The 23,910-nt window shown below is 53.0% G+C and overlaps 7 protein-coding genes across 7 annotated transcripts; 1 reads left to right on the forward strand and 6 right to left on the reverse strand.

The window, feature by feature from the left end:
* Positions 1 to 327: 327 nt before the first annotated feature.
* ASPACDRAFT_40338 (uncharacterized protein) lies at positions 328 to 1,909 on the reverse strand (the record flags this gene model as incomplete). The annotated part of the gene is made up of 4 exons (XM_020200736.1): positions 328 to 584; positions 640 to 1,162; positions 1,233 to 1,693; positions 1,723 to 1,909. The coding sequence occupies 4 exons, from the start codon at positions 1,907 to 1,909 to the stop codon at positions 328 to 330; spliced, it is 1,428 nt and encodes a 475-aa protein (XP_020059362.1).
* A 1,414-nt stretch (positions 1,910 to 3,323) lies between these two features.
* On the forward strand, positions 3,324 to 5,026 carry ASPACDRAFT_40339 (arylsulfotransferase family protein; the record flags this gene model as incomplete). Its single annotated transcript, XM_020200737.1, has 2 exons — positions 3,324 to 4,274; positions 4,361 to 5,026. 2 exons carry the CDS (start codon positions 3,324 to 3,326, stop codon positions 5,024 to 5,026), a joined length of 1,617 nt encoding a protein of 538 aa, XP_020059363.1.
* Positions 5,027 to 6,353: 1,327 nt separating this feature from the next.
* ASPACDRAFT_23646 (uncharacterized protein) lies at positions 6,354 to 8,571 on the reverse strand (the record flags this gene model as incomplete). Its single annotated transcript, XM_020199209.1, has 3 exons — positions 6,354 to 7,532; positions 7,591 to 8,056; positions 8,201 to 8,571. 3 exons carry the CDS (start codon positions 8,569 to 8,571, stop codon positions 6,354 to 6,356), a joined length of 2,016 nt encoding a protein of 671 aa, XP_020059364.1.
* A 3,026-nt stretch (positions 8,572 to 11,597) lies between these two features.
* On the reverse strand, positions 11,598 to 13,133 carry ASPACDRAFT_76100 (SUR7/PalI family protein). The gene is made up of 3 exons (XM_020204639.1): positions 12,903 to 13,133; positions 12,391 to 12,846; positions 11,598 to 12,333 (listed from the first exon to the last, which is right to left on the reverse strand). The coding sequence occupies exons 1-3, from the start codon at positions 13,038 to 13,040 to the stop codon at positions 11,926 to 11,928; spliced, it is 1,002 nt and encodes a 333-aa protein (XP_020059365.1). The 5' UTR covers positions 13,041 to 13,133; the 3' UTR covers positions 11,598 to 11,925.
* A 1,415-nt stretch (positions 13,134 to 14,548) lies between these two features.
* Positions 14,549 to 15,790, reverse strand: ASPACDRAFT_23338 (glycoside hydrolase family 5 protein; the record flags this gene model as incomplete). The annotated part of the gene is made up of 6 exons (XM_020199189.1): positions 14,549 to 15,078; positions 15,125 to 15,222; positions 15,273 to 15,337; positions 15,385 to 15,537; positions 15,584 to 15,639; positions 15,694 to 15,790. 6 exons carry the CDS (start codon positions 15,788 to 15,790, stop codon positions 14,549 to 14,551), a joined length of 999 nt encoding a protein of 332 aa, XP_020059366.1.
* A 501-nt stretch (positions 15,791 to 16,291) lies between these two features.
* Positions 16,292 to 17,502, reverse strand: ASPACDRAFT_1853589 (SGNH/GDSL hydrolase family protein; the record flags this gene model as incomplete). The annotated part of the gene is made up of 6 exons (XM_020197320.1): positions 16,292 to 16,336; positions 16,394 to 16,495; positions 16,591 to 16,846; positions 16,930 to 17,176; positions 17,257 to 17,339; positions 17,405 to 17,502. The coding sequence occupies 6 exons, from the start codon at positions 17,500 to 17,502 to the stop codon at positions 16,292 to 16,294; spliced, it is 831 nt and encodes a 276-aa protein (XP_020059367.1).
* A 416-nt stretch (positions 17,503 to 17,918) lies between these two features.
* On the reverse strand, positions 17,919 to 21,654 carry ASPACDRAFT_76101 (tRNA (34-2'-O)-methyltransferase regulator RTT10). The gene is made up of 3 exons (XM_020204640.1): positions 21,527 to 21,654; positions 18,761 to 21,466; positions 17,919 to 18,714 (listed from the first exon to the last, which is right to left on the reverse strand). Exons 1-3 carry the CDS (start codon positions 21,542 to 21,544, stop codon positions 17,995 to 17,997), a joined length of 3,444 nt encoding a protein of 1,147 aa, XP_020059368.1. The 5' UTR covers positions 21,545 to 21,654; the 3' UTR covers positions 17,919 to 17,994.
* Between the last annotated feature and the right edge of the window lie 2,256 nt (positions 21,655 to 23,910).

The following is a 23,910-nucleotide window of genomic DNA, read 5'->3' on the forward strand; positions in this document are numbered from 1 at the left end:
GAAAGTAGACTTGGGATACCAGAGATACTCTAGAGAGATCCTAAGATAAGAAGTACAATATACATCGCTGTGGTAGGTTAACTATCTCGGTCCCATTCAAGTAAGTCGGAAGGCTCCAGCCCCTGGACCTCAATGTTCGTCAAATGGGGATAGCACGAGTATTAGAGACTGTACAAAAATAGACGCGTAGCTGAAAAATACACAAATTGAGGCATATTTCAACCGTGACGGGTTTCCTTCTTCTTCTTCACGAAGGATGTGAGCATTCATCGCTTACTGGGGAGTCTCCCAGTATCGCAGAAGCGAGACCCGGGACCGCGCGCCGAATCAGTATAAAGTTCCACAGTGCCAGTTCTGGGCCTCGTTGACGTCGCCGGAGCCCGAGTACTGAGCCAGCTGAGGGTACGGGCAGATCGGCCGCTGCTTTTCTACTCCATCTGCCGGGTTGTCGTTCTCGTACTTGGTGGGAATGAGATACGCGGGGGCCGTGCCGTTCTCCACCCACGCCATTATAGCCAGCACCAAGTCATGCTTAGGGTCGTTGAAGCCCGGCACGCCGAAAACATTACCCGTCAGGGAATCAGCTTGGTCACCACCGTTCATAGAAGGGGGCCGCCTGGTCGGTGGGGATATTGGTACAGTGCTCCATTCCCGGCACGAGGAAGAAGCGGTAGAAATCATCGAGATTAATGTCTTGCGGCTTCAGGGTTTCCTCGATGTGGTTGTACAGGTAGATCGAGGAGCCCGTGGCAATAGAGGGGTCGGCGTATCCGTGGTAGTGAATAAGTTTCCTGCCTTTCTGGTAAAAGGGAGCGATGTCGAAGTTATCAGCCGTCGCGTTACCGGGATTCAAGCGATCCGACAAGGCGATCAAAGACGGGTTCCAGTCCTCCCACGTCCATTCACCCCCAACTTGCAGCATATATTGGATATAAGTCACGAAGGTAGAAGAGATCGAGGGGCTGCCGACCTCGGTACCCAAGGTATAACCGGGAAAGACATAGGTGTCGTTGGCCTCAATCCACGGCGAGAACAGCTTCTTGACCGTGGTAATCTGCGCCTGGGTCAAACAGGTCGAGTTACTGGTCGCCCCACAGCTCAGAGTCTCTGGCCGGAAAACGCAGCCCAGTGGATTCTGCAGGATATTGTCAACCACACCGTCCTGTGGGTCACATTGACGTAAGACCTCTGTCGCCACAGCCGCCATCTGGCATGTTCCAGATGCCCGTGACCACGTTCCAGAGCTGCTGGTGCGTCATCCACCAGGCGGGCGCCCCCGCAATCACCCCGTCAAAGTCGTCAGGGAACATCTGCACCTCCTTGAATCCTTGCTTACCAGCTGCGGAGCAGCCGCGGTAGTAGCTATACGCGATATCGTGGTTATAGTACCCCCGAGTCACCTTCTTGCCGTTGACCACCGCGTTGTGCAGCGCACGATAACCCCAATTGGCCAATGCCGCCTCGTTGTGGTAGCCGAAACTGCCATTGTTGCCCTCATGGCCGGTATCGGTGGAGAAACTCGCGAAGCCGTACCACATGGTGTTGATGATTGCCGACCAGCCTACCGAGCCTGAAAACTCCCCGTTGCCTACCGCCATAAAGCGGCCGTTCCAGTCATCCGGCAGGACCATGCCCACGCTGTGTTGGGTGTTGTTCGGCAGGGTGAAATTGGCCTGCGCGATACAGCCCGCCACTGGGATTTCGTAAGTGCTTATGCCGGACTAGTGGTCGATCCATAGTTCAGATCAGCAGGAGGAGTGAAGTTAGCCCCTTGGGCGTAGTGTTCGGCGTAGTAGACAGTAGCATTTTTAGGCAAGAAGGCGGAGATGCTGGTCACGCTGCAGTTGCGCGCGGGGGACAAGGCGCCGGCGAGGGCGGCAGTGCCTAGAATGATCGCAGGAGACTTCATACTCCTTGAGAAGGCAGAGCTTGTCGATGGACTAGGGAAGAAATCACGCCGTCCGAAGAAAAGCAAGGTGGTCAACTTCAGGAATGAAGGTGCATTTAAGCTACCTTTATATTCGGTAACCGCTGGCCAAGGCAGCAAGCAAGCATGAGAGCTCAACGCAGGGCTACATACTGCAGGAGTACAGACTCTTGCGGGTGCTGCATGCACTTACTACACAATCCCTGATAAACAAGCGGCTTGTGTCAGCGCACTGACGCATGCCATGATGGAGGACGCGCAAGTGACGATGATTGCGCTGCGGATCACCCCGTTTTCCGGAGAATGGCAAAGTGTGGGACTAGACTGGATTGCGTTTAGTCTCCGCATCCTAACGGGAGTTTAATCAAAACAGAATTTATTCACGGCACGAAGACTGGCTTTTCCCGTGTCCCTGAAGGGTCAGAGGTTTGTCTATGGTCCGATAGTTTCATCAACGGAACGAGCCCTGCAAGGAACGCCGCATAACATTACCCGCAAGCGAGCCACAGACCCAAATGCGCCGAAGATCGGAGCGATTGGGAGTACACTAGGGTGAAGACCGACAGCTGCCGAGGTTACAAAGACACCTTCATGTTTTGACCTCTTAGCTGATTCAAAGAGCCAAATCTACGTCAGGAGACGTATCTTCTACAACGCTGTGCGCGCGAGGTAGGATTCCCATTATCTAAGTCAAAGCCCTGTGCGTGAGGCAACTAACTCTCACAACCGTTGAGAGCGGGCGGTTACTCAATAAGAATGGGCCCGAAACGGCGGCTTACAATCCAGCCCCACATCTCAGATACGCACGCTGAAACGCCCGCAGCGGATCGGCGGTCACTCACTCCACTTACAGGCAATAAGCCTGTTCATGGGGCAGATTTAGCATGAAAGAGAAAGCTTAGCCTACTTGCAAGGATGATCACCGAGATTTACAAGGTTAAGTATGATGTTTCATACGATACATACAGTAAATTCTAAGGACTTCAACGGTCCATCCAGATTTTCCCTGCGAAATGCAGCAACACGAAGCTCGATAGAGTAGAGTATTCCTTCCCACGGTACAGGGAAACAATTTCCGTCAAAATAAGTTTCCGCTACGTTGACTGTTCAAGATGTGAACCGTCAGTGGAGCTCTCTAGCTTCGGCTGACGACTACAATCAAATCACCATTTATTTGTAACCCCAACAGCACGACACTCTCAACTCGAAAAAGCTCATGGAGTCTGTAGAATCAGGGATATGTAAACTCAGTCTCCCGTCCCAGAGACTGCTGTATCTGATTCGTTTCCCATCTCTTATTGTGCGCGCAATTTCCGTTACATTCTTTTCAAAAAAAAAAAAAGTCCTGTTCAGCAGTTACATTCTTTGACACGTTGATTGTATACTTCCCGCAAATATGCCTTCTCCCCAGACCTTCACGGCTGGTCTGGTAGCTCTCGCCGGGCTCGTTACTGGGGCGCTCGGTCAAGTCAGCCTGCTGTCAAGCAGGCAATCCGTGCAGGTTGCCGAGTCCACGGGCGTCTGGCCATGGCTGCAGTATCAGACGGAGCCCTCCTTCAACCCCCCTCAGCTCTCTATCTCTTGGAATGGAGAGATCCTCGAAGAGGGAGTGATTCTCCTGGAGCCTCGCAACTTTGACGGCAGCAAAGCCGGTAAGCAGGCGGGTCCATTGATCATGACCTCCTTTGGCGACCTCGTCTGGAACGGTCCCAAGGGCAATCTCTCGGGCACGCAGGAGTACAGCAACTTCCGCATCCAGGAGCTCAATGAAACGCAATATTTGACCTACTGGCATGGAGTTCGTCAGGAAGGACTGAACGCTAGTACCGGGTACGGCAAGGTCTCATTTCTCGACTCCTCCTATGAGACGGAATTCACCGTCTGCCCTAAGCTCGGCCTTGCCACGATCGACGGCAAGGAACACGACTGTGAGATCGACTACAATGAGCAATTCGTCACCCCTTGGGGAACCCTGCTGGTAACCGCCTACAACCTGACCCAGGTTGATCTGACCTCAGTCAACGGCTCGGCCAATGGCTGGGTGCTGGACTCGCAGATCCACGAGGTTGACATTGCCACCTCGGAGTCGGTTTGGAAATGGAGCGCTTTGGACCACATCCCCCTCAACGCCTCGGGCTTGCCCCTTACCAACGGCGCCAGCACTCCCGCTGATGCTTGGGACTACGTGCACCTAGACTCTGTCTCCCCTTACGGCGACAACCTCTTGTTGAACGGCCGCCATACTTGGGAGGTGTATGCTGTGGAGCGCCCCAGCGGTGAGGTTATGTGGACTTTCAACGGTGAGACCGGTGGTGACTGGGGTATTATTCCCGAGGAGTCTTCTTTCGTAAGGATACCTTTACCCCCCCCCCCCCCGGCTTGGCCGCTGATCGATTTTTCCTCGAAGCTTGAGGCTGACCAATCTCTCCCCAGCGCTGGCAATATCACACTCGGGTTCGCGAGATAGGCGACGACTTCGTCATCTTCTCCATGTTCGTTAACCACAACTACGAAGGCGCCAACGCAACCTCTGGCACCGCTCCCACCGTCGGTCGCGAATTCCACCTCTCCCTGCCCCCAACCAAGGATATGTCCCCACTTACTCTGAACACCTTCAACGAATCCGTCAGCCTGTGGAGCGACTCCTTTGGCTCAATGGACTACGTGCCCGACGTCCAGAACACGACCACACGATTTATCAGCTACGGTCAGCTGCCCCTTCTTCGCGAGTTCAAAGTCGGCCCCGGCGCCAACGTGACCGATCTCAAGTGGGAAGCCCGCTACGGCTCCGACAATGAAGTTGTGGGCTACCGCGCCTACAAGGGAGCCTGGACTGGTCTGCCCTCGGCGGCACCCAAGCTCTCTGTCGAGGCTAACGGCACCGCCTTTGTTAGCTGGAACGGTGCCACCGCGGTCACCGCTTGGAAGGTCTACCAGGCAGCTGACCGTAACGAGACTGCTCTGACCGAGATTGGAATCGCCCAATACCGCGGCTTCGAGACCGCTATTGATACCGGAGCAACCGGCTGCTTTGTGGTCGAGCCTGTCCTGGCCCTGAACACTACTGGCGTCAACTCCACCATGGTATGCTCATCCTAGGGTGAGGGGGGGGAGATATGAGCACTTTGACCTGTTTTATCCGGCCGGATTTATGATCCGCGCGCATAGCGGACTATTACCTCTGAGGTGTCAAAGATTTTGTTGAAGTAATATGGTTCGATATCTAGATTACAGTCCCGAAGCCACCAACGCCCGGCCTGGAGACGTGAGAGAAAAGAATAGAAAGGATGGGGAAGTGTGGAAACCAAAGAATTTATAGGCTCTACTTAATACTTCGAGTCAACCCAATCCACCTCTATATTACACCCCTTGCTTGACCTAGCTTGTGCATTCGTATCAGACAGTACCCATATCCCGTCTTCTCTTGCCTTGTTATAGCCGAATGGTACCCATTTATCTGGTCACTCCTGTGGGATAAATCTTCATAGACTATCACCAAACTCGATTCTAGCGAAGAGCCCCCCAACGGTGTACACTGTTGACGCATGCTAGCCTGGGGAATATTTGGCTCCTTTTCCTGCACGAAAGCATTTCGTTCGGGAAGCAGGATCACCAGACTAGTATATATTTATTAGTGATCCTGGAAATCGACTCGGATTAGGCGAGAGATATGATTGTTAGCCATGAAAAAGTAACTTTCTTTCAATAAAAGGTTTTCTCGGTGTCAACATTGCTACATTTAGGAACCACAGCCAGAAACAAATTCCGCGAAATTGCCGAGGTACGACTGAGCAAGATCGTGAGTATAGAGGAAAGGTCGGTTGAGATGAAGAACCTGTTAGCAACTCAAACGATGAAGCTCGCTTTGGGGCTATTGAATGAAGGTTCCGGTTGGAAAGATATTAGAAAAATTAACTTAGGCCTTGAGCTTGGTCGGACCTTGGAGTTGACAACGGCATTATCACTGAAGCGAGATAAGACTTTCGTTACCGTAGGGTGTGGGATTCTGTTTGCCTGTCATTCTCCGCAAGCGCCTGCTTCCAGCTCCAGTATTTTTCTCACCCATCTGACCTGTCGGGATTTTAACAGACTCTAAACCAAAATTCTGATTCAATCCGCCACCGTGTTGGTTCATTTCAGACATGTTCGTTCTATACCATCTCCCTCTTGAGCGCTTTAGACTAGAAGCTGGGAATGAGGGAGTTTTTTTTTTTTAGAAAAAGGGAAAGAAGGTGCGCCGGGCTAGGTAATGGGATCCTTTTGTCTGTACAGAGCGGCCAAAATTCCCTTCGTCAGCTTTGGTATACAGCTTAACGAGCAAGCCGTCGAATCTATCGACATAAGGCTCAGCTTGAAGTCTATCTACACCATGAAGTCTTCTTGCACTAACTAATATAAAACCATCATTCTCACTGGTAAACTCGAGCTAGGATCCATAATCCATGCTTTCAAACATGCTATATTGCAGCAGCTGCCGCCAGTCAATTTCCGTATACTCAGGCAACCCAGTCCATATATCGCCCCTCTGTGCATCCGGAATCGTTCCAGAACCCGGATCCATGCTTTCGAGCGGTTGCCTGCACGTGCTTTGACTAGCCCCAGTGTCACCTTCATGGGCTGTGGAAGTGTTCTGCGTCCGCGGATCCTCGGTAGACTCCTTGCGAAAACGTTGGCGCAGCGGCACTACAAACTCCGGAGGTTGTGCCAGGCGTCCTTGTCGGCGCTCGGCCTCCTCATGCCCGTCCCACGCCGAGAGAAGCATATTTGAGATGGCAGAATGTAAGGGACTCTGCATATTGCTGCCGATTTCCACATGATTAAAGTATTTACGCAGCGCCTTCCATGCGCGCTCACATAGCTCGCCCGTAGTGCGTTGTCGGAGCTCACTCGCAAGGAAAAGGTAGCCGGGCATCGGGACATGCATGTACAGGTACCAAAGAAAGCCTGAAAGGGCTTTGTTTGTACAGATCTCAGTCGTGTGTTCTAACATTTGAATAGCGGCGTTGAAGACCTGACCGCGCTCCGTCCTATCCAGGTCGGTCGTGAAAGGCCCTCGAGACATGAAGTCGACCACGCGTAGTCTGCATAGTGACAGACGTGTCATTAGAAGTGTGAAGAGATGGACTGGAATGGCGGGATCGCAATTTTCGAGGTAAGTGGTTTCAATGTACGCCCAGAACCCCTCCAGATCGTGCGGGCGTGTTAGGCCAGCGGCCCGTGGGTCTCGACTATGCCGCGTACCGCTGGGTGACAGTTTCACTGTGAGTTCGGTACGTGTGAGACTGAAGGTCGTCTCTGTTGCGCCGGCATGGGCGGTTGGAAAGGCCTTAGCATGAGGACTGAAGTCAGCGTCGTTGACATTCAAGGGCAGTGGGCAGTCTGCGATTGGGGATAAAAACGTGGGATTCATCAGCCCAGTCATCTCTGCAATCCGGGTATCAAAGATGGTGATCTGCCACCACAGTCTTCTCCGCTGCTCGGTTTCAAATGGCGACAAGCCGCCAGAGGGTTCATTCCGATGCAGGCCCATACGGGTGGCTATGCGAACCGCAATTCCAGTGAGGCAGGAAAGAGATCGCGGATCCATGAAGCTTCTCAGGCTGAACTGTACGTGGGTATCGAGTTAGTTACAGCATAAGATACCAATGCACCAAATAACTCACGAGGTATAAAAGGTAGGCCTGAAGCACCATCAGCTCACTCGACCTCATAAAATCAGCATTTACCAAGGCTTGCTGAGTTGTCCGCCGGTATTTGTTCAGAAGAACAGCCTTGCTCTCATCAAACATTCTGTGAGCTTCCTCATCGGCCAGTGAGAGTATAGACATGGAATATATCCCGAACATGAGAGCTTCGAGAGGTTTCGAGATTTTGGTTGTATCAGCGCCGGCGCCAACGACTTGCGCCTGAAAAGTTGGCACATGAAGGATCTTAATAAGAGGGTCGACGTTGTTGATAAAGATTTGCCATAATTGGAATATCTTGACTGCCGGCGGATGGACGCTGGTGACGGAAGGTGGTGCACTGCTCATGACAAGAGGGAAGCCATCCGTATTATCATACATCACATCGAAGGACTTTTGAATGGTCGAGCGGCCAGACTCATTTGTGGCAGACTCTTGCATGATTCTTTCGATGTTTCGATACTAGGCAGTACGTTAGGACAGAGCTTGGATTTGAATGTAGAAAAGGGTCTGGACAGGGACAAACCTCCTGGGAGTATGTATACCGTCCCGGACTACTGAGAAGACTTCAGCCCTGTTCTAGACAAACAGTGGTTTCTCGTGGCCTGGCAGATTATAGTACCTTTCTCTGCGGCGTTGAGCGCCACTGTCTGGTAAAGCTTCATCAGGACAAGGAGACTGGTGAGTATCAATAGCACGCCGCGGAACTGCAGAAACGTCTTCGATTACTCCGACGCGATCGAACTCAATCCCATGTTGAGACAGTAAAGTTTCACATTTTCGTAGACGTTCGATAAGTTCATGGCTTTGTAGTTTCCTTGCTCTTCTTCGTGGCGGCGCCGAGGGAACCACCCTGCACTCGGTCCGAGCCTTGACACAGTTGGAGCAAGGCTTTTGGTGGTCACAACGGACTTTGCGTTGATGGCATAGCACGCACGAACGGCCTCTAGTAAGCATCATATAGGTGCCGATCGCAGAATCAAAATAGGGCGGCAAGAGAGAGCATCAGTTTCGTCCGTTTTTGTCGTGTTACGACCCCTGGCGACGTTCGTGGCATTTAACGACTTTCGGTCCCGTCGAGCAATTTTTCCGGTACCGAAATGAAACCTCGAACTCCACTCTCGGTCTCTCGGTCCCGCGCGAAGAACCAGACGTGAGGAATATGCTCATAGTACGTAACGTTTATACCAGCTTCCCGAAACATATTTAGATGCGCTTCTATCGTCTCTTACTGAAAGCTACATCACTCTAGATACCAAATAAAACAATGTGTTCTACGGCACAGAACAACATACCTGATATGGAGAAGTCAGAAGCATCTTCGACAAAGACAGCATCGATGCCTGGAGGAGCTGAAGAACAAACAGCGAACCTTTACCGGCCTCGGACCATTAAGTTCTGGCTGGTGACCCCCAGAGCTTGAGCCATTTCTCGAATTTGAGCCGTTTCACACTCGTCTATCCCATCGAGGACGACATAGTACGCCCGCTCTTTGGCCATTCTCTTGAGAGGAGGAATTGCACAATTTCAATCGTGTCCAGACACTCACACTCCTGCTCTATCGAGAGCAGATCATCGTGACTACTCCCTTCAATCATCAAATCAAGCAGCTGGCGACAGATGCTGCCGACGATGTTTCGCGCAGAATGAAATGGTTGGTTGTCTGCTTGACAGAAGAAATGCACAACAGTCTTTTATCACGTCGTGCCGAATGTAGAAATGAGACCACATTAAACATCAGAGCAGTCTTTCCCATACCCATGGTCCCAGAGCACCCAAGATTAGATGTTTCTGGACTGGCCTTCCATTCAAGAAATCCGTTGTCATGCACTAACCACTCGGCCGTCGATTGGACTCGCTGCTTTAGAATTCGTTTCCAAGGTGGAATGTGGTCGACGGGGGACAGATGCTGTCGGATTTTGATCTTCAAAGACGCCTTTTCTCGCTTTATCTGGTTGATCTGCCACTGCCTCCCCTCTTCTTGGCGGTGGGCTGAATCGCTGAAACTCTTCAGAGCAGATGACCTGTACGAGGAGTTTTCCTTGCGCTCATATTCCAGCAGCATTTTGGCCTCTTGAGCAGCCCCTTTTGAGGCAAGAGAGACCTTCAACATCACCTGCTTCCTAGATGAAGCCAGTCACTCCAAATATGGATTGCATCGGATTCGAAGGGATTCCAAATCGAGGACATGGTTGAAAGGCTACGCCTCGGCGAGACACCTCAATGACCTTGCTACATAACTCGACTATCACGGCATAGTATTCACACAATGGACGCTGAAGACCGAGATGTCCGTGGTATAACTGCCCAAACCGTTGGATGGTCGGACATGCAAGACCAATGTCCTTGATCATGTTGGTGACCTTGTCGAAGTAAGAGGCGACATTGCTAGCCACGGGTTATGGCGGTTCTAATTCCACCCCATATTAGAGCCGCCGTCTCCGGATCGGAGCTGACGAAGGTTTCAACAGCCCCCGCAAATTGCTGCGTTGCGGTCAGGAAAGTACATAGTCGGGGGGCGATGCTTCGCCTTGTCTTGCTCGCGTTCTCAGCATCAAGCTGCGCAACAAAAAACAACACACTTCCCGCTTCGGGGACTGACGTGTTGTCTTCAAACTGTTTCCTCTACTCCGTCGTTAGGACTTGCTTGACACTGGCCAATGCCTTCATCAAAGGCTCCGTTGGATTCTCAGTTTCTCGGCGTTGTTTCCCTTTTCGCGATGGTTGGAGTTGGAGGGCCATGTGCGCGATCAGGGGCAAGCAATGAATAATCAAACTGACGACCCCGGCACAGCAATTTCAGATGCGCGACTCTCTCTGGGTGGCTACTATCTGATGCGTGTACAATAGACTTGATCGAGCAAATATTCGTGGGTAAAGGTGATGGGAAGGCATCGTCGTCGGGTATTCTCACCAGGTCGCGTGGGGGCGGTGCAGTCTTAGCGCCTCCTACCACCTTCTCGTTGAGCGAGGTATTTGAGCTCCTAATACAGGCCAAAATGCCGAGTGCACACCTGTGAGCTTTGTGTGGCTGTGACTAGGTGGTTTGCAATGAAGGTAGGATTACTGGATCGTAGATCTGCATGGCACAGCTCTTCGAATTCGATAATGAGCTCGATGGTATATGAAGCTGTCCGCTCTGATGTGGCTTTTGCCAGCGCCGGCGCTGTTAACGAGCACATCCAGCCGTCCTCCTGTTCGGTGCGCAACAGTATCGACTCGACAGATATCACTTCCATTTCGATGATCTTGATACCAACGATTCCAGCTGGCGATCTGCCCTTGGCTTGGTTGCACAGCTGACGAAGACGCGGAAGCCCTTCGACTGGTAGACTTTAGCTATGGCCGCTCTGAGGCGCTCATCGCTACAGCTGGTGATCAGAACCGCTTTGAGAATTCCACCACTTTGCGCAATGATGTGTGAAGATGGTAGAATGAGTCGAGCTGAGGGCATTGCTGGACGGCGCAGGCAGTAGGAAGTGATGGACGGACTCTGAAGAGTAGAATCAGTTGATATGGGCAGAGTCAAATTGAGAGAGTGAAGCAAGCGGAGGGCTTTCCACCGGGATAGGTCCATCATGGATGGATATTCACATCAACTGAAGAGCGCAAGATGCTGGCCCATGGGGTGGTGGATGAGCACCAGGGTTAAATCGAATCTGCGGAAGTTTGAGTGCGAAGGAGCGGAGGGAGGGGGGGTTTATACTCAGTCGAATTGCGCGCCTTCCTGAATTGGCACTGCCCGCACGCCCCGCTCAGCCAGTATGGTTGTACGATGGGAAGGAGCTAACTTGTGAGAGTGAATCCTTCATTGTGATCTTCGTGACGCCTGCCGAGGGACGGATCCAGACTAGATCATAAAGGTATAGAAAGTGATCACTGCAGCAGACTGAAACGAAGCTTCTAGCGTTGAAAGACAACAGACCCAGAAAGCCAGAGATATGCGTCTACCGACTTCCACGAGACACTACGAAACAACTCATGCGGTAAGATTCAAGTTTAAATTTTCCATCTATAGGCACAAAAACAATGCCGCGGAGCAGCAGGTATCACAAGATAAAAGCAATTGAAGCAATGTACAAATCAGAATGAACGTGAGGAGATAAGAAGTCTAGAGCGTATCAACCCTCAGGAGCAGATGCAGCTTGCATTAACGTCATTAGACCAACATGAGCCCCAGTCAACAGTTGACCAAGAGGCTTGTCGGCATGTCATCATGATGGTAAGAGGTCATTATCTCCGGATTCTTGCCACCGAAACGCCGTTTTCCCAGATATCATTCGATGAACGGAAGATAGAGCTTTGCAACGCAGCTTAGACGTGACGGAAAGGCTCGTACGCGTTAGTGCGGCCGTTCTGCTGCATGGGAACGTGGCCCGGGGGAGGAGGGGGCGGGTAGGCGGTGTTGGTGTAGGCGGGCTGCTGGGGCTGGCCGTAGGGGCCGAGGGGCTCGTAGGTGTAGGGGGCCTTTTCGGCCGTGACGGCGCGGGCGGTGTTGCGGTGGTTGTAGGGGGAGCGGCCGGAGCAGCAGCAGGTGCTCAGGAGCCAGAACAGGGAGGCACCGAGCGAGAAGGCGACGGCGAGCCAGGTGGCGACATACATGTTCTTGCCCATCTGGCCCTTGACGCCATATGATTCCAGCTCGGCCTTGAAGACGCCCTTGAGGACGGCGAACAAGGCGGTTGACGTCACGGAGGCGGCTGTCGTGAAGAGGAATGCGACCTGCAGGCGGATTGGTTAGTGGTGGGAAAGGAATGGAAGGAATGCGTCAGAACATACAGCTGAGACGAGAGTGGTCACGCAGCTTCCCCAGCGACTGCAGATGGCGAAGACACCCACGACCAGTTCGACGATGGTAGCGATGAATGCGATGATGTAGGCGATGAACATCCACTTGGAGACACTCTTGTAGACCTTCAGTTCCTTCTTCACGCTGCTGGAGAGCGCATTCTCGAGACCGGACTCTTCCAAGTTCCACACCTCCAACGGGTTGAACCAGAATTCAGCTTCGGGCTTCGAGCAGTTGGTCGTCTTGTAGTCGTCGCCGTTGGTGATGTTGCCCGAGCAGTAACCCCACAGACCGACAGTGTAGAAGTCCTGGATGTTGTACTGCTCCTCGATCTCCTCCAATGCGGCCGATAGGTCGCCATCCGAGACACCGGCAAGATCGCTGATGGCCGAGGTGATTTTCGCGGTCGTCGATGAGGTTCCGTTTGTGATGTTTTGGAGGTTGATCTGGATTGGGGTTAGTCTGGCATATGTAAATGCATGCAGGCGCATGGTATACATACTCTGAAGAAGTAGAGATTATCCAAGGTGCTGGAGCTGGATTTGGTACAGCCCAGCCCCACCATGATAATACATATTAAGGAGGCGATGGTGAGGACATATGGGGTGAAGATACAGACAATGCGACCGCCTTTACCCATGGTGCCGTTGACTGTTTGAAAGTGTGATGCTGTTTTTGGTATTTGAAAAACACTTGTCCAGGGAAGGTTGAGAGTGGACAGAGTTGGGGCAGGAAAGTTGATGAAAGTAAGAGAGTGAGAAAAGGCTGGATTCAGCGGACAGAGGCTGGGCTTTAAACAAGTAAATAAACGGGTGAGCCGAAGGATCGACGGGGATGATGTAGAGTTGAGAGAGAGAGAGAGAGAGAGAGGCGCAGTCAGCAGCAAGCAAATAATGCGGATGGTTGGGAGCAAATTTACAGCCAAGTCGATCAGCGGACCAATCACGAGATGTGCCGCACCAACTACGCCACGCTTGTTTCTATTTCAATAATGCAATGTTTCCACCGCAACACGGGAAGAGTGGGTCCCTTCACTGCTTTTTTCTTTTCTTGAGGGCTTTTGACACCGCCAGACCCTCGTGGCGGAGACTCACCAGCCCTACCGCCACGTCAGTTGTGGCTGCGTTAATACGCGTCTTATGGTCAGTCCTGCTTATCGAGATGTAGCAGACCCTGCCATTGTACAAGTACGGATAGCTAGAAACGGACTGCCTGGTTTGGGGGGAGCTCGAACCAACCCCCCAAGCCCTAGCTTTTAGCACAGTCGCAACACGACACTGCCAAAGTCAAATATCACAGACGAAGGATCCGAGCCCGCCCCAGAAGGTCAAACTTATCTGATACACAGTGGATCGGCTCCAGCGATCATCATGTTGATGAGTTTATTATTCATCGACCTTTCCACCCACATTTCACCGGAAGTTGGACGAGTCAGCCCATTGCCCAAGGCCCAGGACAAGCAAAACAGGAGTTTTAGGCCTCCCCGTTATCCTCTTGGCAACATTAATCTCGATGGTCACAGATAGACATCAACATTTCAATCCGGGGAGACGTACGTACCCCTCGCTGCAGATTCTGCGTCTAAGCCTCGACACACGCACCTCGCGTCTTGGCTTCATCTGCGGCGTTCCATGGAACCCAACAGGAACATTCGCCTGACTAAGCGGGGAGGATTTCTCCTGCACAATAAGAGAGCTTCAAGGCAGCTCGGCTCCAAAATTCCGATTTATTGCAGGGAACATGAATGCTTTCAACTTTCAGATATTGACAATGATGCTATGACAGGGAAGAGTCGTCGAGACCATCAGTGGCTGATCGACAAGCCGGTTACTGCCCTCCGGCAAACTTTGGCTGTCACCGGGAAGCTTACGTTGGCTGTCTCAGGCCGATGCCCTGGTTTAATGACTTCTATTCTGGGCACCTCCCCTCAATTCGATCCATGGAACTACACCCACATACTCAAGAGTTGTCTTCACACTCAAGAGTCAAAAGAACCAGCAGAGCTCAACTTCCCACCGAGCCAAGCTAGAGCATCCTTCCAGTAAGGCTGACAGGCTATGATGTCAGTTCCTTACATAACCATTCACAGGTCAACGCCAAGAACTTCCTTGAATATGTACAGCACCTCGTCCTCTACACCACGCAAGCTCACCCCAGATACGGCTCCAGAACGTCCAGCATCCCGCTATAAGCCGGCCCGCTGGGCGGCTCCATGCTGAACATGTAATCCGCCCACCACGGGCCAGCCGCCCACCAGACCGCGCCCTTCCACACGTCCGTGTTGTTGGCCATGTACTCCAGCATCCCCGCGATGGCCGAGCGACAGACATCGTTGGCCCCGCCGGCGTACTCCCCCAGGATGCCCACCTTGCCGTTGTCCTTCAGCCACTGCGTGGCGGCCTGCAGGCGCTCCGCGCCGATCGTCTCCGACACGCAGACGCCGGACGTCCCCGAGCCGTCCGAGTCCAGGTACTGATGCATCTCGTAGACGAGCTTGTCCTGCGGGTCGGTCAGCGCCTTCATGTTGTCGTTGATATCCGCCCAGGTCCACGCCCCGGACCACGAGTTGCCCTCCGCGAAGATGTACTGGGAGGTGGCGCCGGCGGCTCGGATGCCGTCGATCGCCGCCTGGTTGAGGTCCAGCACCAGGGTTTGGTCCATGGTGTTGTATTCGTTGTCTGTGATGTCAGTACGGACCGCCGGTGTGAGGGAGGGGGTGCTTACTCGTGTCGAAGATGACCAGGTCGTTGTCCTTGAACTGCCCGGCGAGGTTCTGCCAGAAGGTCTGGAAGTCCGCGGTGCTGGAGATGATCTCGTTGTTGCTGGGGCGGTTAGCGACGTTGGATTGCGGGATGAGGAGCTCGTCACTCACTATCGTCCATAGTTGTGAGGGTCTACGATAGCATGGACGCCCGCAGCCGTGATTGAGTTCACCACCTAGCCCTATCAGCCTCGACCATCATGGAGTGCTTGCTCGAACCCACCGTCGTGAGATTGTTCAGGTATGCCTCGTCATACGACCCCGTCATCGAGTTCGGGACCAATCTTTCCATCATGAACTGCACGCGGAAGATGTTCATGCCCTTGCTGACGAGAGTCGCGATGGCGGAGGTATCCGGGAAGATGTAGTCGATACCCTGGCCCAGTCAACGGGGTGAATCTTGTCATGGGGAGTGAACGCACCCAAGTTCCCGGAATGGCGGTGCCGAACTCGGCGCCCGACTCATTGGATCCGATCCCTATCGTTATGAGTACTCATCAACTGGGAGTATCTCTGGATGGGGACAACACACATTCGAAAACAGAAGCCCGCTTCGTGTGTTCGTGGGTCGGGGCCGCCACTGCACCGCCGGCCGCGGCAGCGGCAACAAGTAGGTTAATCAGCTTCATGGTGCCTGTCGACTGTGGAATCTTGTTGCTTCCGCTCCCAACAACACAACAGCGTCCGACTTTTATACTTCCATTCCGTGCGGATTCTTCCAAATGTAGAACGGAGCAGTCGACGGAACCTCTACCGTTGCACATCCATCAGTACCGCAACCTGACACAACGATCAGCGTGCCTGCAGCTGTTCAATGGTGCTGGTAGAAACTTTGGTCCTCGACGATCATCGGTGCCATTCCCGCCTTGGCATCTGGGCATTTGGCATCTGGGCCGGGCATCTGGGTTGTGAAACAGGCACGGAGATTACCAGTGATCCTTGTTCGCGGAGGTCCGTGGCAGTTCAGGCATGGATGTGCAGGTACTTAGTAACATGAGCGCATGGCTATAGTCTAACAGACTTGACAGAGAATGCCCAACAGCAGCTATATACTCATCAACCACCCTCTCCCTTCCTCTCCCATCCCATCCTCAACAACCAAACCCCAGCAACGCAGAAATGAAACACACCTACCACCCGCCGAGAACCCCCAAATACTTCTTCATATCCTCCGCCTGCAGCAAATGATACTTCATCCCCGGATGATAATTATTCCACCACACACAACTCACCCCATCATCATTGATGCACGTCGCATCCGGGAACCCATACGCCGTCGGATCATCCAGGATCTTGGTCATGAATGACCACGCGTCGTAGAACACGGTCGTGACCTACCCCCATGCCCCAGTTAGCCAGACCCCTACCCTCACCCCTCCCCCAAAAACCCCCCCTGAAGGAACAAAAAGAAAGAAAGGAAAAAACATACCCCCCCAAACTCCCCCCGCAACCCCTGCACCATCGCCTCCAGATTCCGATTGAACGTAGCCAGATACGCCGCATGCAACGCAACGGTGGCGTTTCCCTCCTCCAAAAACAACGGACTGCGGCTGGTGGGCGGGACATTCAGGAACAAAAACTTCCGGCCGCCGGCCGCATAAATCTGGGCGACTTGCTGCTTGAGGCGCGCGATGAGGCGCGGGGTGTAGGTTGCTGCGTCGGTGGTGGCGTAGACGTTGCCGATACTGTTGTTGGTTATCAGTATATCATACTGACTATCGAAGAAATGGGAGTGGGGGTTGGAGGTTGGGGGTTGGGGGTTGGGTACTCATTAATCCCAATCCAGATCCCAAATACCGCATCGCGCGATGTCCACGGCGCACTGGCCGGCTTGTCGCTGTAAACGGCCTCAAAAAGCCGGAGCTGGGCTGCGAGGTCGCCCGGGTAGGCGGGGACGAGGGCGTTGTCAATGGTGGCGCCGCCGGCGGCGAGGTTGTAGTTGAGCACGAGGGAGGCGTTCTCCTGCGTGGTTAGGTAGCCGATGTAGTTGGGGCCGTTGGTGGTGGTGCCGATGCCTTTTTGCGTTAATTCTGGTTTGGGTGGTGGTTGTGTATAACAGGGAGGAAGATGGCTGAGCTGGGATATACAGACATACCTAAATCCGGGTTCCCCATCGGCGCCGCAGCAGACGGTTGAGTCCCGGAGGCACTGAACCCGGTTTGGGAGTAGGAGTCGCCACTAGTTGCATGGTTTCAATCTCTTAGTATGCAGTATTTCTCAACCAGACAACAACAGCAACATACAAAGTGAAGAAATAAGTCGGACTGGTCGTCCCCGCGCGAGGCGATGGCCCGGCTCGAGCCGTGGCGAGCATGGCTGCTATCCCAAGCAATAACTTCATGGTGAGATGAGCTGGCTTATATCGGAGATGACGATGAGGAACGATTATCACCCCGAATGCCCTACATGATGGGTCGCCGCTGTCTTATATGCAAAGTGCTGTGGCTTCCTCTCTTCCCCTCGGACGGGGGGGGGGGGGGGGCTGCTCGATTGCTATTATCCCGAGACTACCTTGGCAGCTTGCTGCTGCTGCACAAGTCTGAACTGCATCGCACCACAAAGGCTGGCACTCAAAAACTGAATTTAACCGGCAACCCAACCACTTGCCAGCTCAACTCCTGCAGCTTTTGTTCCTGGGTGCGGGGTTCAAGCTCTTTGATCTGCAAGGGATCCCTGCGGTGAGGATGGGCTATACCCCTTTGGCTACGGGAGGTCCGTCTGGCATGATTGCTTGGATACGGCAGTAACGGTGGATTTCATTCCGTGAAATGTATTTGCTATGTGTCTAATTTTCTATCTCAAGGTATATGTGCAATTCCCATGGTAGCTGATTCTACACCCGCAGATCCAACATCTCCATGCCCGCCCCGCACACAACCAGTTTGGCTGCACCCGATACCTCGTCGTAGATGATATCCAACGACGAGATGTCCGCCACGCAGCTGTACCGCTCCACCGCTTGGTAGATCTGGAGCGTCTCCCGTCCGTGCCGGCGGGGGTCGACGTCGATCCACCAGATCTTGACTTGGTGATCGTTGCCCGAGGACGCAACGACGAACCTGCTAACCCCATCACCGTCAACGTGAACATGCTTGAGGACGCGGACCGTCGTGACGCATGCTGCATGCGCGTCGGGAATGGTCACGGTGGATGTCGCGTCGCTGGCGCCGGAGGTGTCCAGCAGAGTCGCGGTCACGGCGTTGTCGTCGCCACCGGCGACGATCAGCGCCAACGTGGCCGACAGGTCGGCCAGATCCATGGCCTTAATGCTGTTCCAGTGGATCTGGTACCGGTTCTCGCAGGAGATCGTCTCCGGCGCAATCGATGCTTCGCGGATGGCTTGCTTGAGGAGGAGCGGCGACGCGATGGTGTAGAATCGCTCGAGAACGGAGGTCAGGTTCCACAGGGTGAAGTATCCATCCGTCGCGGCCGTGATGAGATTCAAGGTATAGCCTTTCAGAAGGAATCGAGCCTGGGTGAGACAATTGCTCATATAGGTGCCACTGGCGAGAAGAGTGAAGCAGCCCTTGTCGGTGGACGAGTAATGGAAGATCTAGATCATTAGCACAGTGCATGAGGGATAGGAGGATAGTAAGTACCTTAATGGTGGAGTTGGAGTATGTCAGGCAAAGAAGGAATCCATTCTCCGCCTCTCCCTCGTCCACTTCTAACGTATCGAAGCTCGTCACCCGCAGATCGGAATTGGGGTCACTCTTGGGACACTCTCCCGCCAGCATGGTTCCCAGACCAAATCGGGGAATCGAGCACGCCCGCCAGACGAAGAATTGCTCATAGCCTCCGCTGGTAAAGAGGAATTTGCCATCCTTCGACCAGTTCACGCTTTGGATTCCAGTATGATGCATCCGCAACAGCCGGAGGCATTTGAACGCACCCCAGCGGGGCTCTGATCGCGGGTCTTGAGGTGCGAAAATCCGCACGTTGGTGTCTTCTGAGCCAGTCGCAAACAAGGGGCCTAGACCATCCGAGTTCTGCGTGGCACACATGTCCTTTACTTCCCGGCCATGGCTTCCGGAACGCAACGTGCGACTGGCGTCAGGCTGTATCGACAGGGCAGTCAACCCGGACTGAATCCAGATGAAGGATCCCGCCCAAGCAACATCTTGGCTGGGCTGGAACGCCCAGGATCGCCGGCCTCCGTTACAGTTGTGTCTGGCGACCTCCGTCTGAGCTGACTCGTTCCAAAGCACAAAGTCCATCGGCTGGAACCCATAGAACATCAAGTCTTTGGAGACATTGTCGATATAAGCGCCTGCTATCTCACAGTTGAACGCAAGGGAGGAACAGTGGAGCGTTCTCAAGGAGACCGAGGGGTCCGGGCCTGTGGAAAAGACCAGCTCATGAATGCTATACGTTCCATTCCGACCACAGGTCATAAAATATGGCAGGTCGGATCCTCTATCCCCGTAAAGCGATGCAAATGAAGTGATGAAGCTGAGTCCTTCGCGTCCGTGTACCTTGCACGAAGGCATGACTGGCTGCAGAATTTCTGACACTCGCACGGGATACACAGCAAAGGAGCCCGTCAAGGATCCCAGCGCGAGGTACTGGTCATCATGGATCAAGGCTGCAGTCGACACACCGAAACCGTGGGGCAGGTCAAGCTTGACCCTGTCCACGCATGGATCTGCGCCGTCTGCCATCGTAGCCAAGAACAGATCGGCCTTCTCGGCTTTCGGATAAACTGCGACGAACGACAAAGTTGCAGATTTCTCGGTCGTGCTGGACTGGTAATCGAGAGCGTACAATCCCACCGGCCTTTGGCCAGCATCGACCACTTTGGTGAGTGCTCCGGTACTGTGATCATATAGTCGTATTAAGCCTCGGGCGTTACCCAGGAGAGCTATTCCTTTCTGTGGCAAGCCCGTGATGACTGAATACGAGCGCAAGTCTTCTTCAGCCGTTAGAGTCTCTTTGAGGATATGCTGTGTAGTTGAGTTCCCCGTCCCAATCCGTCCGATTTGGATCTCACCGCGCACGGTCGTGGCGACGAATGAGTCCTGCGAGACAAATCCGAACCCTTTGATTGAAGTCTCGATGCGAGGTTCAGGACTAGAGGCATCTAGCGATGTTGCGATGCGGTTACGGAGATTGGGCAAAATGACATCTCTATCGCCATGTAGTTCGATGGTAAAGCTCTTCACGGCGCCATCAGCACCACCAGTATAGACAACCGTTTCCGTGTCGGTATGACGCATCTCAAGTGCCCAGATGTGCTTGCCTGTGTGTTTGCGAATAGACATGGTCTCCACCAGTTTAAATTGAGGCTTTTCTGTCGAAGACGGGTCCCAGGTCAGGTCCCAGAGCAAGCATGTAGCATCTTCGCCACGCGACAGCAAATTAACTTTCCCAGGGCCTTGCTTGACAGGCAGGAAATGAACACCCCAGATACGGGCCAAGTGACCAAACGCACTCGCAAGAATGGACTCGGACCCGAGCCCATTGTCACCAGCTCCTGCACCGAATCCTGTGCCGCGAAGTTCGAACCCATCGGTCGAATAGGCGGGAGTGTCGTGACGGGAAGTACGCTCGCAATCGGAGATGTCCCAGATCCTGACAGTCCTGTCGTCACTACAACTAGCCAGCAGTCGTCCATCACGACCCCCGTGCAGGGAAGGAATCAGAGGAGAAATCTGGACTCCAAAGATCGATCCTTCATGGCCTGTGAAAAAGTGGTGAATCGACCCAGTTGCACTTGTCAAATCATCCTCAGCCAAGAAGCACGACCAAACTATAATCTCGCCAAAAACCGTGCCAGCCGCAACAAGGATGTGGGAGTCGGACAGCGAAAGCACATTCGCCGAATAAAGAATAGACTTGACACCAGCCACAAGTTGGCGGATTTCAATCCGTTTCTCATAGTCAGCCCCGGCCTGCCTGACAATCTGCACACCCAAGAGCGCATTGTGGGCAGTCAGCATATAAGCATTTTCGATTTCGCCATCCGTATCAGGCGCGCATCCGGCCAGGATCCAATCCGGCGCGAGATACTCTGGGCTCACAGCTTGTACACTTGCGCTCGGCTCCTGGCTGTCGATGCGTATATTGAACGCTCGTACGGACTGCCCGCCCCACGCAAGAAAGTCCGCATGTTGTTCTTGTTCTGAGTGACCCAGCGCAACGATCCCATGCACGTGGTTTCGTTTGAACAATTTCAGCTCGGCGAGCAGACGCCCGCTTTCTTCATGAATGAGCCGGACATAGGTCCCTTGACTCTGGAGAAGAAGTTTAACATCCTTCAAGACCAGCGCCTTCAGCGCAGTTACCGGGACGCATGTGTCAATGTGCTTGGACGCATATTAGCAAACAGCCTCCGTCGCCGACGCAAAAAAAGAGCAACCACTCACCTCGAGGGAGGAAGTCATTGATGCTACCAGCGCGACACATTGGTTCGCTTGGTTCCAGATGGCTTGTCACTGACCTCTACCTTAAGCGGTGGCTTTTCCCCGCGTGGAGAATCATTTCCTCGCTCAAAATTCCAGAATTTCCACCCATTGGGAGTATGCTTAGGTAAGCCGTGCGGGATGCCCACTTTTCCCTATTGAGACGCCATGGCACGTGATGTGCTGCTGTGTAGGAGGACTGAGGATTCATCTCGTTCATTCATCCCTGAACAGAAACAATGAATCGATCATGTACCTTGCGCAAAGCCTGAATGTAAATCTGATGCTACAGGCTGCTTTCTCGGCTTCCTGTGCAATACAAGGTGTTCTACGATTTCCGTCATGCGCAAACCAATTCGCTTAATATGCTCCGTCGACCGTGGGGTCGTGCTTGACCTTGTCTTAGAGGATTTACAAGCTTTCTGAGGGATTTTCCGTGGCCTCAGTAATCTGGCAACTTAGGACGCAAGGAGCTACACATGCTTGCAGAACTAAAACTAATCTAAGACATGCGCGGATTGTCCCGAGAACTTGAAGACACTGATCAACAGGCACAGGGGGTAAGCATGCTGATCAAAGTCTCGCTCACAGAGTGCTGGGCGCAGTTTTCAAGCAGCAGATCTAGTGGTCTCGGTAGGAAGCCAAGAACTATCCTCTAGATAGAAATTGACTATGGGAAGAATAGAATGGGGGGTTCTCTAATTCCATCAGCTTTACCTCCAGTGCTAAGCTGACGCAGATAAGGGCTCTCCGGCAAGGTCAGATTGACCGCTTAAAGATGTCATCGGCGCCAGTCACTGCGAAAAGGCACATCCCCAGAGGCGCTGCTTGAACGGATGAGGACAACGAGGTACAAAACTCAATGGCTACTTCTCCTGGATCTTCACATCATAGCCTGCATGAAGGGGGAAAAATCATCTCTCGTCATGCGTCAACAACTAGTGATACCACCCCACCGTTCGTCATGATGTTGCAGTCCCGATTTTTTTTTTTTTTTTTTTTTGCCGCCAAGCAATGCGATGCCAGGAGATCGGTTCTGAATGGTCCAAATGCGGAGATGGTCGATCACTGCGACCAAAGAACACTGCATCTGTGCGTGCGGTATACGAGCTTAAATTATAGACCCGCATGGATCTGAGACTCGCAATTTATCTCGAATACTCAGTACTCAGTACTCTAGCCTCGCGAGCACGGTTTGGTGGGTAATTGTAATTTGTGGTCCGAGAGTCTCCATGGGGCTGGGAAGCACTGGATACACACTAGGTCAAGATTTTCCTGTTCTAAACAAACCGGAGGTGAAACCCATACTATTAGGCAGCCATGCAAACCTTGACTGAGTTAGCTTCCAAGTCGGTAGAGTCTGATTGCATCGTGCAAACTCTGAATTTGCAGCTTCATCTTCAGTGTATCGAGAGCAAAACGATCGATGACATCAGATATGGGGAAGGCGTTTTTCGGATCGCGATGACGTCGCGGATGGGATGATGGGGACGGAGGGTGGTATATCAGCCCTTCCTCGACGGTTTCGCTTTTTGTCTTTCCACTGCTTGTACCTCTGATCATTCTCATAAATTAACAGTGAGCATAACTGAGTGACTCTTCAAATTGCACGCTGTGATTTGCCAATTCGCCCTTCGATCAAGCTTCTTAACAGTATACGCACTTGTAGGTCGTTGGACTCATTCCTGCCCGACCGAGCTCAGCCGAATCGGGATTAGAGCGTTGTCTCCGCAGTCTCGACGTCACCAGCCTCCCTAAAGCGTTGCAATCACACCCACCTCAATTCTCTAGTGCTTCTATCTTGCACCGCTCGCACCGTAAGGGGAGATCCTCAGGACCCAGAGCGCCAGAGTGTCATCGATCCCTCCTTAACAGATCGCTTAACCGGTTAGTGTCTCGCTCAACCCACGGCTTTTAGTCGATCATTAGTCCACTAATCCAGATCTCGAACAGGTTGCAGTTCCCACCCATCCTTCGTCGGTCTCTCTTCCGTCGCATCCCGTCGCACTCAGTGCCACACGTCACTCCTGCGCAAAAAAAAAAAAAAGCTCTATCTTAGAAAGGATCCCGACCGTCCGATTCTCCTGCATTCCTTCTCCGCGATTCCTTCTCCTCACATCCTCACTTCGCCCTATCCTTTTCACTTCCCTTGAGCTTTCACAACAACAGCGAGCAACTTCGTCACCATGCATCGCACTTATTCTATGCGCCAGTCGCGCGTTCCCACCGCCTCGCAGATCGAGAACCCTCCCCGCCATTGTCCTCCACCAAGTCGAACAGACTCTCCGGAAAGGGTGGCTTCGGTGCGTGTTCTTCTTCACTTCGCATGGTGGACTGCCCATCCTGCT

Source organism: Aspergillus aculeatus (genome assembly GCF_001890905.1).
Source record: "Aspergillus aculeatus ATCC 16872 unplaced genomic scaffold ASPACscaffold_3, whole genome shotgun sequence".
In the NCBI taxonomy this organism is placed as follows: Eukaryota; Fungi; Ascomycota; class Eurotiomycetes; order Eurotiales; family Aspergillaceae; genus Aspergillus; species Aspergillus aculeatus.